This window comes from Haemaphysalis longicornis, unplaced genomic scaffold (assembly GCF_048455015.1).
Source record: "Haemaphysalis longicornis isolate Haplotype H1 unplaced genomic scaffold, Haemaphysalis longicornis Haplotype H1 scaffold_6, whole genome shotgun sequence".
Classification (NCBI taxonomy): Eukaryota; Metazoa; Arthropoda; class Arachnida; order Ixodida; family Ixodidae; genus Haemaphysalis; species Haemaphysalis longicornis.
Window position 1 is genome coordinate 118,820,942 of NW_027526407.1, and position 17,933 is coordinate 118,838,874.

The 17,933-nt window shown below is 43.1% G+C and overlaps 2 protein-coding genes across 3 annotated transcripts; one reads left to right on the plus strand and one right to left on the minus strand.

Moving 5' to 3' along the window:
- The first annotated feature begins 543 nt into the window (after positions 1 to 543).
- LOC144141133 (uncharacterized) lies at positions 544 to 15,507 on the plus strand. Of its 2 annotated transcripts, none has more exons than XR_013316444.1 (12): positions 544 to 919; positions 2,673 to 2,741; positions 3,091 to 3,208; positions 3,353 to 3,659; positions 4,592 to 4,958; positions 6,167 to 6,340; positions 6,452 to 6,554; positions 8,371 to 8,454; positions 8,777 to 9,019; positions 12,351 to 12,522; positions 13,905 to 14,004; positions 14,740 to 14,881. XR_013316444.1 is itself a non-coding variant. In XM_077672665.1 (12 exons), exons 1-12 carry the CDS (start codon positions 632 to 634, stop codon positions 14,937 to 14,939), a joined length of 2,274 nt encoding a protein of 757 aa, XP_077528791.1. In that variant the 5' UTR covers positions 544 to 631; the 3' UTR covers positions 14,940 to 15,507. The 2 variants fall into 2 exon arrangements, 1 of the variants encoding a protein (XP_077528791.1); XM_077672665.1 differs by having other exon boundaries at positions 13,856 to 14,004; positions 14,740 to 15,507.
- LOC144141134 (P2X purinoceptor 7-like) lies at positions 6,223 to 17,569 on the minus strand. The gene is made up of 5 exons (XM_077672666.1): positions 17,204 to 17,569; positions 15,949 to 16,155; positions 15,437 to 15,608; positions 11,727 to 11,771; positions 6,223 to 6,315 (listed from the first exon to the last, which is right to left on the minus strand). Exons 1-3 carry the CDS (start codon positions 17,473 to 17,475, stop codon positions 15,452 to 15,454), a joined length of 636 nt encoding a protein of 211 aa, XP_077528792.1. The 5' UTR covers positions 17,476 to 17,569; the 3' UTR covers positions 6,223 to 6,315; positions 11,727 to 11,771; positions 15,437 to 15,451.
- Positions 17,570 to 17,933: the final 364 nt, after the last annotated feature.

The window sequence follows — 17,933 nt, forward strand, 5'->3', positions numbered from 1 at the left end:
CGCAAATCTGACGGCTGATACCCGAGACGGCAGCAACGCCGCGATACGCGAAGAGCGACGTATACGATATCCTGTGAGATCTCTTTGCTCCGCGCACCTTAAGAATTCAGAGAGGAAGCAGCAGTTGTGCGGTATATTTAGCTATTACCACGGTTCACAAGATATGGGTGCAGCTTGTCAGAACACAGGTGCACGCTGTTCGAGTGCGGCGCTGGTTTTCTCTGCCTCGATCCCCGTTCATCGCTTCTGATAAAGCGATCCGATCTGGCGCGTGTTGTGCACGTGTTCTGTGCCGGTTTAAAATGTCTTTGAGACATTCCGCCGGTAGTAATTACCACCGCTGCAAAATAACAGCCGGCACTGCAGCGGGGCTACATCTGAGACAGCGCTTTTTCGATAAACAGTGCGGGGTGCATCAAAGGGAACCATCGCACAATCCTCCCCGTGCGGCTGCGAGTTCGCCGCCGATAAAAAGCCACGTGCCGCCGATAGCAACCGCTGCAACGCCTTGATACGCGAAGAGCGACGTTCGAGCCTCCGAGATCTACTTGCTCCGCACACCTTCAGAGAGGAAGCATCAGTTGTGCGCTGACGCTGGCCACGTACTCAATGCGAGGGAAGCGCATTTTCCATGAGCCCACCGAAACGTCGCTGTGCAGTCCTTGGCTGCAAAGCCAGCGAAGGGCCAGATACTCAAGTGCTATATAGTTTACCGAACGACAGCGAACGGCGGCAAGCATGGCTACTGCGTATCGGGCTATCAGTGACGGACAAACGAAAGAGCGTCTACGTTTGTGGGCGGCACTTTGCTGCCGAAGCTTACCAAGGAAGCCCGGAGTTGGTGAAATCCATGGGATTCGCCAGCAGAGTGCTTTTGAGACCAACGGCGATGCCGACGCTGCACCTTCCTCCCGTGCCGGTAAGCACTCCTTTGTAGCGAGAAACTTTTTTGCTATGCATGAATGTCACCTATAAAAATGCCCTTCTGGGTACGAACAGTGAAATACTTGCGGGCATGAGCTAAGCCGTGTTAATCTCCGAACAGGGGTTTGAGAAAATTGAAACGACTTGTATTTTTGAGTTTCTTGATAGTTTTTTTTTTTATTTTAAGTTCTTTATATACAGCATGCCCTCAGGCACACTGCCGTGTTTACATTTTTTAGGTAAGTGGGCGAATTAAAAAAATGTCTTCGTGAAAACGGTTGTTAGCGAAAATTTCCCATTATAGTGCTTGCTGTGAAAAATACCAACTACTCTAAACTTGCTGTAAGCAAGATAAATGTAAGAAAAAAAATACCATGGTTGAGAGAACCTTGTCAAGTCATAGCTCCACTTTTTCGCTGAGTATGTATGATGAACAAGTGCACAATTTCATCAGAACGCTTCTCAGCACTGTCGCCAACCTAGAAGCAGTGAAATCGCTCTTCGTAGCATTCTGGAAATAGGTATTTCTTCCCCCCGTCTCTCTTTTCTAACGCTTCTCAGCACTGTCGCCAACCTAGAAGCAGTGAAATCGCTCTTTGTAGCATTCTGGAAATAGGTATTTCTTCCCCCGTCTCTCTTTTCTCGTGGTGTACGCTTTTTCCCTCTATACCCCTGGACCATCGATGCACTGACTATATTTTGGCTGAGCAGCGAGAAGGTTGATGAGGGACGAGGCATTTTCTGGGTTTGCATGTGGAGTAAGGGAGCTTTTTATCTAAAAAAAGACGTATTATTAAGATTGAAATGAGAACGCACGAGACAAACATTATCAAGCAAAGACTGAAATTGCCCGGGAGAAAGCCTACTAACCAGAGGAACTAGTGACCAATTCTGAAAGCACAAATTACGGTGTTCGACACCATTACGAAAAAAAAATTTTAATGAGGGGGTGCCTCTTTTGTGTATGAGGATTACGTTTGAAATTTCTTGCCATGCAGTTAACACACCCAAGTCGAGTGTGATTGCTGGGAAAACATTTTCCAGATGTATTTTTATGAATGTGCATCTGCTGTTTTCTACTCCTCATGACGGAGCTTTAATGAGTCAGACACCTTAGTCGTCGCCTCAAGGCAAAAAAAAAATACTTGTTTCCTTGTCCTTGGCAACCCCAGGCTTGCACCACCCCTTCATTGCATAGAGAAAACATGCATAGCACTGGCATATGCTGCATAGGGAATACCCCTTTGAATAGCTCTTTTAATTTGCAGAGGTATGCAAGCTTCACTTGATTATTCGGTCATTGTACACCAAGTCCTTGTATAGCCATGGACAAATGAAATGGGAACATGAAAATGTGAAACGGAACACGCAAAATCAAATATGGATAGTGGATAAAAAATAAACGCTTGCTAGTGGTATATTTGGAAAGACAAATTTTCAATCTTTGTTACTGTAATAAAGCCACGCAACAATTCACTTGTATTGAAAGAAATCACGCTATCTCTGTGTTCTGGTTCATGTTTTTGTGTTCACGTTTCATTTGTCCATGACTGTACATAGTGGCCCGGAAGCTGGAACCCTTAAATTATGTATGAATTTTTAGGCCCCTTAAATGATCTACATAGCCACGGCTTCAATGGACAAGATGATGAGTGGTCAACATAGTCAGAGGAGCAAACAATATTGCTCTAGAATAAACACTGAACAGAAACTAGAACCTAATGGTGCACTAAACATCCTTGTTACAGCCACCCACCATGCAGAGGCCATCGACCTCGGCAACTCCTGGTATCGCTTCACCTGAACCGATGCCTACTGTGAGTTATTCGAGAAAAACATCAAAAGTGCCGAATACCAACTAGGGGGATCCGTTCCTCTCAGTGGAGGAAGATCCTCAAAGAGGTGTCGAGTGTGGTTTTATTGGTGAACCAGAAAAATGCATGCAACCCCATCCATATACAGCTTCACTGTATATGGATGGGTATTAAAGCCATCACCACAGAATCGCTGTTACTTCAAATTTTAGTCGATTGAGCTGCACAAGCTATCACAAGTCTTGATAATAGGACACGCCCTTTCATTCTGGGCACAATGCTCCCAAACTGGGACCATATTACTAACTGAGCTCATTAAATAACTGATTACAACAAATGAACTGCTTTGCAGCCACCAGCTTGCCAATGTGCCTGCCACCCACCACTGCATACAACAGCTACACAAACTGCTGTGTTTCAATGGGAAGCTTCCACACAGACTGAGCAGCAAGGTTCAACAAAGAACAATGGTAAGCAGGACCCCATTGGCCACACCTCTTGCATGGAGTGCTTGAATGCAGAGAAACAATTTAATAGATGGTTGAAAAATGCCACAACAGCGAAACCAAGCAGTTAGCTGTGTTTTCGGTGCAGTGATTTAATTTAACCAACAGCCACGCAGGTGAACCTGGAGGCCAAGGTTCGGGTTGCAGTGGGGACGCAGACCGACGAGTGTCCATCTTTTCTGGCAAGAAAAGAAGCACAAACAGCGGATGCTTCTCCCTTACCAGTACCCCCAGACTTCCAGCCTGAACGTCAGTCAACCCCTCTGCCTGCAGACGCAATGGAACTGGGTGAGGATCAGCTGCCAGAAGTGGAGCGTTCTCTAACGGATGACATAACAATGGAGGTCGACGAGCAGGAGCCAGGAGCAGAAAGCGATGCCACATTTCACCTAACTGCTGAACTGAGCTTTGCCAGGTATGTCATTAACCCTTCCCTCCTTGTACTGTGCACATTAGCTTTAAGCAGAAACCGCACTAGTGCTTGCTTTCAGAGGAACCATGAAGACGAAACAATAGCTTGCTTCATGCAGAAAATTGCCGCACTAGAATAACTGTCAATTTTAATGCAAACTTCAATCAAGCTAGGTCATAAAGGAATCAGGGGGAAAGAGTAGCCACTCGCCAGACACTTTCTTTAACTTGAACTGCCTTCTGCATGGCGTAGGACCTAGTTTGTACAGATTAGCGGGAGCCGCCAACAAAGGTAAAGCCAAAAAACACGGCTGTGTAAATATAGTGCGGCCTCTGGTTCATTCGATGACAGCAATTCCAGCGTACAGTTGAAACACTGAATATTCTGCTTTTGGTGCCGCACCAATGACATCAATGCCAACATTGTGTAATAAGATTTGAAAGTTGGTCGATATTTCCAACATTTGACGTAAAAACAGTCCTTTGGGTCAAGAATGAGGTTGAGTGAGTGACGAAAGGCTGATACTTTTAAATATAAAACAAGGATATGTGTTGTCTGCATGGTCCCTTCAAAAAGGTATTTTTTACTTAACAAAGAAAGAAATCATTTATGTAGTTGCAAGTTGAAGAAATAGCAAAAAATATGTGGGGTGTAATTGGAAATCAAAATGATTGCCAACAAGGAATACCTGCTGCATGCTCTTTGGGGACAGTAAGGGCATATTCTCTCTGAAATTTTCGATGTGTACCAAGATCCGGGCAGGAACAAAATGGTTTTTCACGAAGCCGCAGTGTTTTAGACGCTACATGTATTGAGGCACTAATGAGAAAAAAATTAAGGCATTGATTATTCAAAACAAAGGCAAGCTAAGATAGTCCAAAGGTTGCGGGCATATGGAATTCTTTGGCTCATAACCGGTTCATTACATCTTGCAGTGACCAGGCAGAGCAAACACCGCAAGATCAGCGGAAGTTCCTGGTATTCAAAAGCAACTTAAGGGAACTGCTTGCTGTGTGCCGCATCTGTCACAAGCCCTGCCAGAACGACTTCAAGGTGCTGGGCTCCATGGTCCGGGTAAACAGTAAATGCCCTGACCCGACATGCCCTGGCACCACATGGCAGAGCCAGCCCTTGCTGGGCGACAAAGCAGCTGGCAATGTGCTCCTGGCAGCGGCCATCCTTTTCTCCGGCTGTCCTGTGGCTGCCTCTTTGAGAGCTCTCCAATCTATCAAAATACAAACCATCACGGAGAGGACATACTTCAACTATCAAAGGGGCTACTTGCTACCTGCTGTGAAAAAGGTAAAAAATTACGGCATGCTGCAGTTGCGTTCAGTTGGAGCAGATTACTGCCCACCCTGTGCACAAATGCATTTGCCTGCACAGCTGGCTGTCATGTCTGTGCTCTCAGCACATTAAGGCTTGGCTACCATCAACAGGAAACTGCCAGAGGAGAGCTAAGTATGTACACCTGTGCCCAAAACACAAGTGCAAATTTTCAATCATCCCTAAGATGGATTTGGAAGCATCAGGGCCCCATTTTCCTTCATCAGCACTACATTTAACAGGGCTCGCAACAAGTAATTGAAGCATGTTACAACATCTAGTTCATTTTCAGAGGCTTTTTTATTGTTCCACGCACATACAAATTTCGCCCCTAATGTTTACAGCAGAAAAACAGTTGAGGCTGAATATTATGCACCAAGAAACAACTTGTAAAGAAATGAAAGCAAGAAGAAACACCTAGACAAAAACAGGAGAAACACCAATATATTGATGAGGAAAAATTGAGTAATAGGAAAAATACAAAACTGGCTTGAGTTTGCTATAGTTCACTCGCCATGCATACCCCTTGTTCTGCTAACAAAGGTGGCTTTTTCCTTGTCAGCTTTCCGATAGTGCTCACCCACTGCTTTCGCAATCCCTGAAGGGGACCCGGCTTTATTCATGCATCAGTCTAGGTTGCATGTAGCACTAAGTTCCGACAGGTTGTGTTCGCCTATTTTAACATTCAACCTGCTTCAAGATTTTCTCTTTCATCTCGAGCAAGACCCTCTGCTCTGCAATGATTGTGACAACTTGCCACCTTACCATCTGAGAAATATTGCCTTTACAGATTGATCCTATTCCCACTTTTGAGCTGTGTGCATGCGAACAAATGAACATGTGCATTGGTTGCAAACGTGACATAAAATGAGTGTTGCTTGCTTTATAAATGCCATGCATCTAAAACCGGTGAAACATGTATCCATGAAGTGATGATATAGCCTTATCCTATGAGGCTGGAAAGAAAAATATCACGAAGACTAAAAGCCGCTACTTAGAAAGGCATTTGAAAAGTACACGTCCTTGCAAGGCTGCATTTTCTACAAAACAGGCCCTAAAAAAGCACAGCTAACAAACTGGCAAACAGTGCAGTAGTAAATCTGTCTTCCCAGTGGCATTCTCACATGCCCACACTTGTTTTGAAGTGCCAATTCTCACAGAGATGGGTGCATTCTTTCAATTAGCTTTATCAGGAGCAACAGGACCAGCTGGTGCGGAGGGTTGCTGGCACGGCAGTGGACCTGGCAGGGGATGGCCGCTGCGATTCCCCGGGCTACAGTGCAAAGTATTGCACATACAGTCTCCTCTGCACACAGCTCAACCGCATCATCCACTGCGAGCAGATCAGGGTTAAAGAGGTAAGAGAACATGACCATACAGAAACTTTACTTGCACGCTTTGCACATACATCCTATGAAAGTACACATGAACCATTTTAATGCTATAAATGCTTTTTTTTTCATTCCCAGTCAGCAAGTGTGCCAAACAGCGTGGCGATGGAGAAAGAAGGGCTAGTCAGGTCCGTGGTAAAACTGGAGGAGCAGGGTGTCGCCATACGTTCTCTAACTACAGGTAACATTCTTAATGCCTCCCTATAAAATGCACATTTCTTAGAATAACATTTACATCACAATTCTTGTGAAAGCACATACAGGATGATGCATTACTCAGAGCTGGAAATTTATTAATAAAAGGTCAAGGAATACAACGACCATAAATGCCCCAGCAGTTAAAGTGTAACGGGTAAAGTGGAATAAGCTTACACAGTATATAACAGAAGTAGGAAATTTGGCACATGCTGATGCGTTGTCTAAATGTAATTTTGGATTTGTTGATGTTGTTGAACCACACGTGATGTTATAAATTTCATAGGCTTTGACAGTCTCTTGAATCAGTGAATTTTTGAGCTCCCACATTACTGAAATACCAGAAGCTAGGTAACACCCATGTGAACAGCAATGAGCAGGTAGTTGAAAATCGCAGAGTTTCTAGAAAGATGTGTAATGGGCAGGCGAGGTCAGTTATTCCAGTTGCCCGACTTGCTGGGTAGCAAGTCACGAGAGAGCAACCTTGCATTTTCTTGCATTTTTAAATTTGAAAATGAGAACAGACGTACAGGCTGTACCTCAAAGAAAAGCGTTGCAGGGGTCCTTTAAAGGCCAACTTCACTCAAATTTCCGACAACGTAAAAATAATGTCTCCTAATAGTACACGTTAAAACGTAAAAAGAGTGCGAAATGCAAAATACTACGTTTCAAACATTAACTTGCGACGCAAACGGCTCACGACATTTGCGTTAGCGGAATCGAAACTGGATACAAAAGGCGGCCATTACCAGCGGCCAGACGTGACGTACTATCGGCGTCAAATGAAACGCGAACACGAAAATATGAACCTGAACACACAAATAGCGCGATTTCTTTGCATGCAAGCTAAAATGACGCATGGCTTAGTTACAAAAACAAAGTTGGGAAAAGTGGATTTCCCAACATATCAATAGCAAGTCATTATATGAACTCCACGAACAGTATTTTTCAATTTTGCACGTTCTGGTTCACATTTTTGTGTTCGAGTTTCATTTGACGCCGATAGTACGTGATGGAATGGAAGCGGCCGCGCTAGGACCGGCTGCCGCTCAGAGCCGTTTTAAGCGTCCCGTTTAGCACTGTTATTTCCACAGAACTTCACTAATGTTTGCCCAAGATAATGGAGTTAGGCGCGATTCCGACGTCGCGTTGCTATCAATCGAGATGAAGTAGACCATATGACAGTTATTTTTCCGTCAGAACAACTGCTGTTGTAGCAATCCTTGGCATTGCGAGTAAAAAAGCCGTCCCTGATTTACAAAGCTAAGTTGCTTGCACGACTTCGAAAAGCATTTTTGGTTAGCCGGCGCCTCGGCTATCACATCGCTCTATTTTTACAGAATAAACCGCACGCGGGTGGAGATCAATCACTATTTTTACTACACATTACGTGCAAACAGCTTCGTGAATATCAGCTCAGTATTTTTCGCCTTGCTGCACATCAAGAATCGAATGATAATAGGGATCTTAAACTATAAGCCACCTTCCACAGCTAAATGGTGCACTAAAACACAAAAAAGTTATCTATCCACCGCTTTTTTCTACTTTCACCAGAGACAGGTGCTGTTGGAAACATTCTACTTTCAAGTAAACTAAGTTGAGCGCTCTACAAAAGTAAATACTTCATTTGGGAATTGAAATAAAAATCGAGTGTATTGTTTATGAGAGGTGCAGTTTTGTTAAAAATACATGCAAAATACCTCAAAATACATGCAAAAATGCCTCAAGTATTTTTGCATGTTTCATATATCTAAATTCATTTAGATATTGGCATAATTCTCATTATTTATTATGCATTTCAGATCGCCACCCTGCTATAAGAACATTGTGCAGGCAGAAAAAGCCAAACATGAGACACTTTTTTGATGTGTGGCACATTGCTAAAGGTGAGGGGGAGATCCTGCTACTAAGTCATCAATTAATTAACACAGGACAACAATAAAAACTGGCACCGACCAAGAATGTTTAAAATCCAAAAAAGACGTTTTGGCTCCCGTACGGGTGCCTTGTTCAATTTTAAACATTCTTGGTCGGTGCCAGTTTTTATTGTGAACAAGGTCCCCGTACAGGAGTCAAAACGTCTTTTTTGGATTTTAAACATTCTTGGTCGGTGCCAGTTTTTATTGTTGTCCTGTGTTTTCTTGACCAGATGGGCTTCCGTCCAACCCTCGATTTCAGTTAATTAAGACTGTGTACTGTTTGTCTCAGGCCTCAAGAAGAAGCTCAAGCTTGCAGCCAAATCAAAAGGCTGTAGCTCCATACAGCTTTGGATTGAGGCCATCAAGAATCACTTGTACTGGACGGCAGCTATGGGCGATGGGGATGGAGAGCTCATCCTGAGCATCTGGGGCAGCCTACTCAACCACGTGTGCAACAAGCATGTGGGGCATCAGGGGCCATTCTCCGAATGCCTACATGAGCCCCTTGAAGATAGACAATGGATGAGACCAGGTGAATCGCTGCACTGCAATAATCTTTGCTTTGGCAATGCAGGCTTTTCCCCGACTTCAAGTTCGCTAAAGATGGCCACGGTGGCGGCAACTATTTTGCAACCACACCATATAAATATGTATGGCCGATAAATTTGGCCTCTACGGATGAGTAGCAGGTGTAGTAGATTTGTAGAGTTCGTATTTACTACGACATCAAGATCAACAAGGACATACTTAAAGGACTTCATTCAAAGCTTCCAGTTTCTTTCTTTAGCTTTCTTTAGTTGGTTATTCTAGGGTGATGGAAATGGCAAGGAGGCCATCAGGCCATGTAGTAAAAGACAGGCCTAAGGCTGAATCAAAAGCTAGGAGCTTTCTTTGAGCACAGGGGCCACCTAAGGGATATGCGTATACATAGGAGCAAATTGGAAGGGGAAATGGTAAAACCCTGATCAACTTTCTCATGGCCGTGAAAAAGCGTAGTAACATGCACTCATCATAAAATCCATGCAACAACTATTACACTTCAGTGGAAACTAAAAACTGATACTTTGCACGGCTCGAAAACTGAAAATAATAATAATGAAAAAAAACGAGAAAAGAATAATGCCGTGCAGGTGCCACTCGTGCTGTTATTGTTCGGTTTGAATAGTTGTGAATCAAAAATTTTTTTAAACAAAATGAATATTTAGGAAGCCAATAAAAAAACTGAAAATTTACAATTTGTCAAACATGCCTCAGTAATAGTAGCCTGTACAAAATTTAGAGGCTCATTTTAAAGGGTTTGCAACATTGTTAATGACATAACACAAACATACAGAAGCTATCCCACTGGTTTTACCTTTATTGACGGCAGTGTACTTTATATGGGGATAAATTTCATCTTACGTGGTGACCTCAACAAGTGTTTCAGTGTTAGCGTAATCATAGGGTTCATATTCTGACCAGGCAAAATTAAACATTTCTTTATAAGTATCATGAACATTCATGTCAGTTTTAGGAAGGAAACTTCAGCAGCACATGCCATGACAAATTAGCCTGACCTTTAAAGCTCCGTCAGCCTGCCTTCACGGCCAGGTAGTATAATCTCCACTTTGCACTTGCCCGTGTGTTCGCTTCACAGTAACAATGCGTAATTTTATTTTGAGAAATCATGTGCACTGAAAATTATAAAATTTGACCGCACATGCACGCACAAGTATCTGAAATATGGATTTCATGAAGGGCATTTCATGCCTAATTAAACATATACAAAGAGCTGAGGCTAAAATTTGTCTAAGTGCCTGATAAACAAACATGGTCTGGTCAGCTTTGCGAATGACGCCTTTTTGTCACGAAAGCTTTATCTTGGTGTCTGCAAGTGCGAAGCGAGAGAAGTTCAGCACTTTTCTAATGTGGCAATAAAAGAACAGAAGGGACTTTACAGTTTTAGAAAGAAAAGATAAACTTTGCACTTCATTTGCTCAAACAACTGGGAGCTTGAGGACTAGAGCTGGGCTTCCTTATCTAGAAAGTGTTGACCAGGGCGGCTTGGGTGTGACCACCTTATCAGGATGTGAGAAGAGAAGCACCAGGGCATGCAGGAAAGAAAGCTGTTTTTCCGCGCACCAGGGTGTAGTTGGCATAATGCTGAGAAATAACAATGCGTTCCCCAGTAACACTTTCTGTTAGTCATTTACCTGCACGTCACCACTGTAGTGTGGGAAAGCTTGTCGCATGATGTTTGCAGCGGTCGATCATTCGGCCTCGAAGTGCGATACATCCTGTCCCTAACTCATTGAACTTGTTGCAAAGGATGCATTTTGCACATGGTTTTCCGGGCCATTTGGTCTTTTTTGCAACGAGTCAACATTTTATCTATCCGGGTTCATTAGGATGCCATCTTGTTAAAAAAAAGTAGATGTGGGGGTGACACTTCAGATGCCGTTTAGCTCCAAAGTGCAAATTAGAAATAAATACAAAATCAGGCAAACAAATGTAACAAATGATGGCAAAGCCCATCTTTTGTTGCCACCTTTTGCTAAAAAGAAGACCTGCAGCTTCGAACAGGAAAGGAAAAATTAAACTTTGACAATGAATTGGGAGGTTAGTGTAATCTAGGGCAAGATTTAGGCAAAACATTCCAAACTACTGCCTTATGCCTTTAATTTTTTTGTCCTGGTGTCGGGCGGTGCAGTTCACGGCACAAACCGTCATGGATGTGCAGTAGTAAATTAAGACGATATATAAAGTAGTTACCACAGAAGACAGCTGTATGCCTGGCATGGTTAATGTTAGTTGGTAAACATTCAGTTAGGTTGTAACAGCTCTGGTACTTATTTTAATTTTATAGTTGGTTGGGTTCTACCAGCTGAGGTACTTATTTTAAGTTTATAGTCGGTCACTGACAACAGCAGTGTATGCATGCAAACGAAGGCTTGCTGATCAAAAACCAGCCAGGTGGCAAACGTAGAAATTATTGAAACAACTGTTCCCTCGTGTTTTGAACCTTATTTTAAATACTATTTGAAACTTTGTAATAGTGCTGCTCACTTCGAAGCAGAATCACATATTGCATTATTTGCTTCAGCGTTTAAAATTTTCGAATAATTGCGTGCCACTACAAATGTGACATTGAGGAGGCTGCTAGTTAAAACCGCATAAAGCTCATGTCTACCTTGCCCACAATGGCAGTGCATAGTTGGCAGCTCATATCCCTTCCAGAAAAATGTCAAGTCTGTGCTCACCTTCGAAGTCATCTTGACATACAGTGGACTCGTGTGGTGCCTGGTCTGCAATAATTGTTGTCATTGTATTAGGTCTGCACTGCAGAGCAGATTGATGAGATTCACATCAAATGAACTCTTGTTGTGCTGCTTGTCTTAAATTACTGAATTCAAACAGAATCATGAATGTCCGATTAACATGAGAGCTAGCAGTATGGCAACTTCTCTCGCGTGTGTCATAATGCTGGCAGCAGCGGGCCGCACTTTTTGCCATCTGGTTATGTGAGAAGGAGCATGAACTTTGAAGTCTCAGATTTCCAGCTGCAAGCAAACCTTGGAGTAGATGCTTCCACTTATCACTTTCTTATTTTGTTTAGCAGCTTTCACTTTTCACCACATGGCAGTCCGAAGACGCCCGAGCCAGTTGTTCCGTATTGGTGATGAAAATTTGAAATTCCTTAACTTCTTGTCACCCTCCCCCCTCCCCGTTCTTAAAATGCCCACATCTCATAAATTTCTGGGGAGAACCCTGTATGTGACTATGCAGCAACATTGTTCTGAAGTTTTTGCATGGCATTAATAGTTCTGATTACCTAATTAGTGATGGAGGCAATAAGAAATGTGTGAACAATTTTCTTCCAACAGATTCGCCTGCTTTTCTGAAGCTGCGAGCGATTTTGCAGAACCCCCGCCTCCTCAGTGACCTGCAGAAATTGTCTACAACTGTACAGACTTACGCACTGGAATCATTCAATAGCCTGATAATTCGTTTTGCACCCAAGGCAATAGCATTTTCGGAAGAGGGAATGGCAGCAAGGTAATTCAAAAATATCAACTTGCCCTTATAGAGTAGAAAAGCTTGCCAGTTCACAAATGGTTAATTTAAAATTTTTGATAATTCAAGCTGATTACCCAGTCCTGTCGCACCTTCATGGGAATACACGTGTTTAAAATCCTGTTATTTCGGGTGAAAATTCCTTCTTCTGATAATGAGAATTGTGCTTCACCATGCATCAAGCTACTCTTAATACAATGGCACCAATTGACCTTTATTACGTGTCAAAAGTTATCACGTTCATCAGCATCAGCATAAGTCACTACATGCTGGAGAAACTGAATTTGAACTGTTCTATCAAGCTATTCAACACAAGGATTGTTAGTGGGTGCCTGGAATCAGTCAGTCAAAACGATTCAACTTGAATGTCTTGTGATGAAAGCACACGGCACACTGATTATATAATACGAGGCTGTTTTCAAAAGTCATAGAAAGGCTTCAAGGTGTCACCTTTGTTATTTATGAAGTCAGACATCAGAACAACAGAGTTTGCAAATGCAGAGTCTATGCATTTGCCCACAATTCTAAGGCAAGATTTTGGGGCCTTTTGTCAAAATAGTAATGTCCGTTATCTATATTGCATGCTGTTTAATCTTATGGAGTGTTTCCAGCTACACATTTTTGCACTGAAAAGTAATAGTGTACACAGTATATAATTTGTAAGAGTGGATACATTCGTGGATACATCCGTTTAGAAGAAACATGGATACATCCGTTTAGAAGAAACTTATCGTAATGATTAAATTTTCATCTTTCAAGGCTAGGCTGAAAAAAAGGCACATTCTCATCCAGATACTGCGAGTTTAAACTCTTTTTTTTTTCATTGCTCTGGAACTCGAATGAATTGTCAGTTGAGGGTTCTGGAGTTAGTTATAACATAGAACTCACTACCGAGCTTCAAACATTTGATACCTGTTTGTAAGACTTAATTTTGTAACACTTTCTGGGTTGCCAAATGGTTTCGGGAATCGAGAACAAGGCTGTGATGCCACTAATTTTTTTCAAATACGGCTGAGAATAAAAAAGGGGGTTTCAGAAATGAGACTAACAAATTTTCCCTTTCTTTATCATTCATACTTTGACTTGTTTCATGCACTGTTTTTCGATTAGTACTGCATTAACGACCCATAACTTTAATCTGTTTAGTTTTTTCTGCATTATTCCTAATATTGTTTGCAACAGCAATGCATCTAGATTGAAGGTGTTTGAGTTTCATTAGTCTCAGAACAGTGATTGAAATTAAGCACTGCAAACAACCTCCAGTAAGAGAATTTTTACAAGTACAATTTTTTTGCACCGTTTCTGCTATTTTCAGGACACAATTGGCTGTGCTGCACTATAATGAAAATGCCTTGCGGCCGCAGGCCAAGACCAAGAAAGGGAAAAAGAAATACAAGGTGAAGATGTCGCGACCCCGGCCAGGGCACTTCTTTGTTTCTCCATTGAAAACCAAGCCGACATTTGGTACGTGAGCCCAGCTTTTTCATAACAACTGTAAAAGGACCAACATGTGGGCAACTTGGTACTGCTTACCCATGTTAAAAGGCAGCACAACAGACAAATGCAAGGAAAAGACCTGTTGCGACAGTATCACGCTGCACTCACAACAAATTTTATGGAAAACACAAAACAAACATAACTACTACGACCGAACCCACATCCTCTTACATCATGACGCACAACTAGATTATAACAAACTGATCCAAAACCAAAATTCTTGTTCCTGCAGTGTTATCGACGGCTCGCTAATATGCACATTCCCCCTTTTCCTAATATGACATGCCTCAATGACTTCCTAGTGATCTGATTGCCATGCACCGAAAGGATGTTGGTATCATGAAAAAGCGGAATGCACCCGTGTTCAGAAGGATGCCTGGTGATGTGTGAATACGTCTCGTGTTTGAGTGAGTTTTTGTGTTCCAACAATCTTATATTTATACAGCAACTGGTTTGTCTGCAAAGAACACACTCCAGAAACCCTGCCTTTCTTAACCACGTCAGTTGTACCGAAAAATTATCTGAAGCCTGGTGAAAACAACACTTAGGGAGAGCCGATAACAATTACAAGGAAGCAATACCATTTTGTACTACCTTTACTATTACGCTGCCATTCAAGATGCATTTTTAATAACACACTTGATGTTAATTTGTGCTGAGAGCTGCAACACTGAAGTGCTGTCTTATTTTTTCTTTTGCAAGGTTATGTCTGCAGGCTCGTGAACGACGTGGCCATGCGTTGCGAGGCCACCACGCTCAGGGAAAGTGTTGCGAGCAGCACGTCTAGGAAGCGGCACATGACCGATGCATACGACCGGCCAGCAAAGGAAGCACTCATCACTGAGTATACTAGTCGATATGCACCACAAGAACCCATTGTGGAGGCCTTGGTGGAGCACTAGCTTTCATCATGTTGATTGATTTGATCGTTTCATTGGTGGGTTTAACGCACCTACACTACACATGCGATTAGGAGTGCCGTAGTGGAGGGCACCGGAAAAAGTTTGACCACCTGGGGATCTTCAATGTGCGCCGAAATCTAGAACACACGGGCGCTTTCACTTTTCGCCTCTATCTGGAAAGCGGCCGCCGCGGCCAGGAATCAAACCCGCACCCTTGAGCTCGGCAAGCTTTCAGCAAGGTTCTGCTGCTGTGTACAATGTGGACCTTTTTACAGCAGAGCTGTATAAGCCTAAATTTTTCTTATATTTTTTACGTCTCAACCAGAAAATAGCAGTTCTCAAGACCTCCCTTTTACTGAGCTACCGTGCCTGTTAAGCAGCCGAAATTTAAGCCAACTGAAATACGTAATTTAAGCCAACTGAAAAAACTACACCAGCACAATGGGTGCCCTTTTGTATGCACAGGAGCTGCTTATACTGAAAAAGAAAGATCTTACCTTGGTGTCCGAGCCTTATAGCACTGGATACTGGAAGCCCACATATGACGCTGAAGGGAAGTGTTGTCGTATGTGGCCCACCACACATGCTGGTAGCACGACTCGATTGGCTGTTCCGAGCCTGCCCCAACACCAGCGCGTGAAGAGCCTGTATGCCGTGAAGCGATACTTCCTGAAAGTAATTGAAGTTAGTTATGCACTTTATAGTACAATAGAATCAGTCAATATTTCACGCTTGCTGGCTAATTACTATACTAGGCATGTATTAAAATGCACTGACAATTAGCTATATGCGAGTGTAGGTTGGTTTACACTTTTAAGTAAATATAAGCTATGTTGTTATTATGTCATGGTTTCAGTTCTGTATCACGTTCTTAAGTGTGCTTCTTGTCTTGACCAGCCTTGTTCTAGATTGTGGAAACATAAAATGCATGGATAAATAAAGAATAAAATGTTCTTATTGAATCCCATAATAAAGCACTTTGGACCTGCCCCTTTGCTAGCTGTCTTACCTGTGCAACTCGCAAGGCATGGGGACGCCATGGGACTCCAGCTCCCAGTACACAGCCTCGAGAACTGCTGGGTTGAGGCAAAGGGTGGGAAAATATGCATGCCGAGTGATGCAGTCATTGTTGCTCTTGGCAACAACTTTAGCGATCCCCCGACAGCACACATTTTCCAGTGGCTTTGGACTGGCCACACACAGCCCACATTGGCACCTGCATACACAAGTGCGCACATGCGGGTAAGCTTTGTGTTTGACAAGCAGCTGGTAAACACAGATGTGCACCATACAACACAAGGAACTAGGTGCCAATTTAAATTTTCAGTATGCTCAACAGTATGGAAAATGGGACATAGCCTGCCCCACTCTAATAAGAGAAAAGTAGAATAAATGTCGGCTTCTAAACTATGAAAATACGTCGTTTCAAGTATGTAGACATGTAGAGAAAAAATATCTGCTTTTGAACTATGAAAATACCACTTAAAATGTCACGACTCCTAGTTATGTGTGTCACTGACACGATTTAATTAATAAATTGGGCACCGGGGCTAACTTCCCCTAGAGAAAATGGTAGTCCAAGCTGGGACTTATGCCATAAACTTGGAACAGAATTTGGCCATAAGCCAGCTGGGACCAGCAACCATTTTCTCTATTGTCAATAGTGCTTTCAGAGGAAAAGAAATATATTATTTTGCAAAATCGCGACGTCGTTATTGAGCGATTAAACCGTTTACTTCACGCACAAAACAGGGGCATCAGTCTTCGATGAAAAAAAAATGTAGTGCCGTGGTCGCGGAGGGGTCGGCAGCACTGAGCACACCCCAATAATAACAATGAATGATGGAGAAGAGCGAAAGCCTCTAGCCCTTAATGAGAAATTTGAAATTGGTGAATGATTTTGTGTAGCCATGGGGAGTCCTCCAGGAAGGGCAGGCCCAGACCGAACCTCAAAGCGCAAGTCGCATGGTAAATAAACTCGCGGCCCTGCTAGTCCGACGCAAGAAAAAAAAAAAAAAAAAAAAGAACGGTCCACGCCACACAGTGCAACCTTGTGGCTGAGTTAGCCACGTTTCGAAAATATTGGACGGGAATAGTATATATTGCTGACGCGAGCGCGCGCACGGCGTCGCTATTACGGTGTGCGCACTATACAGGGTGCCTACGCAATCGACATCGGTATAGAACGCACGCACGCTCATTCAAACAAAAGTCGAGCCAACCGTTCAATCATTCGCTCAGATATTTCATTTTTCCATACTTACCAATTCATCTCGTCGCCGCTTCGTCCCGGTGACGCTGGCGATTCAGGGTCATCATCCTTTCTTGAGACCTTTCGTCGCAGTGTGGATTCGTAGGGATCCCACCCCAGCTCTTTAGTTCGCTTTTCCAGCCTTGAGCGGAGTGCCGGGTCCATGTTGTCAACAAAGATGAAAAAAAACCGAAAGAGCTTGCCCGTAGCCAACGCCTTGCCGTAGCAGACGGCAATCGGAGCGCAAAAGCGGAAGTACGTCACCGCTGAGGAGCGCAGCATCATGGGAGGGAAGGCGGGCGCACCGTCAACAGCGAAGAGAACGTTGAAAAGAGGAGGAAAGGCGGCACGACGATAATACGCAGTTTTTGATTTACAATTTCTCGGGTAATACTCATCGCTTTAACAAAATTCTTGCAGGAGAAGATTGCTTATACATTGCTTTATTTGGTTATATGTACATCCATGTATCGGCGGAAGGTATTTCAGGACCCCTTTAAGGTTCATTAGCCAAGTATCGCACCAAGATGAAACATTGTCTAAGTCACACTGGAGGGCAAGGTGGTCAGAAGGGGTTTTAATTTCGCGGAAAATAACACATTCATTGGCGAAAAGCTTTAGAGAAGAAGAGATGTTATGTGGCAAGTCGGTAATGTAAATTAGGAAGAGTAGTGGGCAAAGAACAGATCCTTGTGGGATGCCAGAGGTTACGGGTGAGAGGGGGGAGTTGGATTCATTAGCAG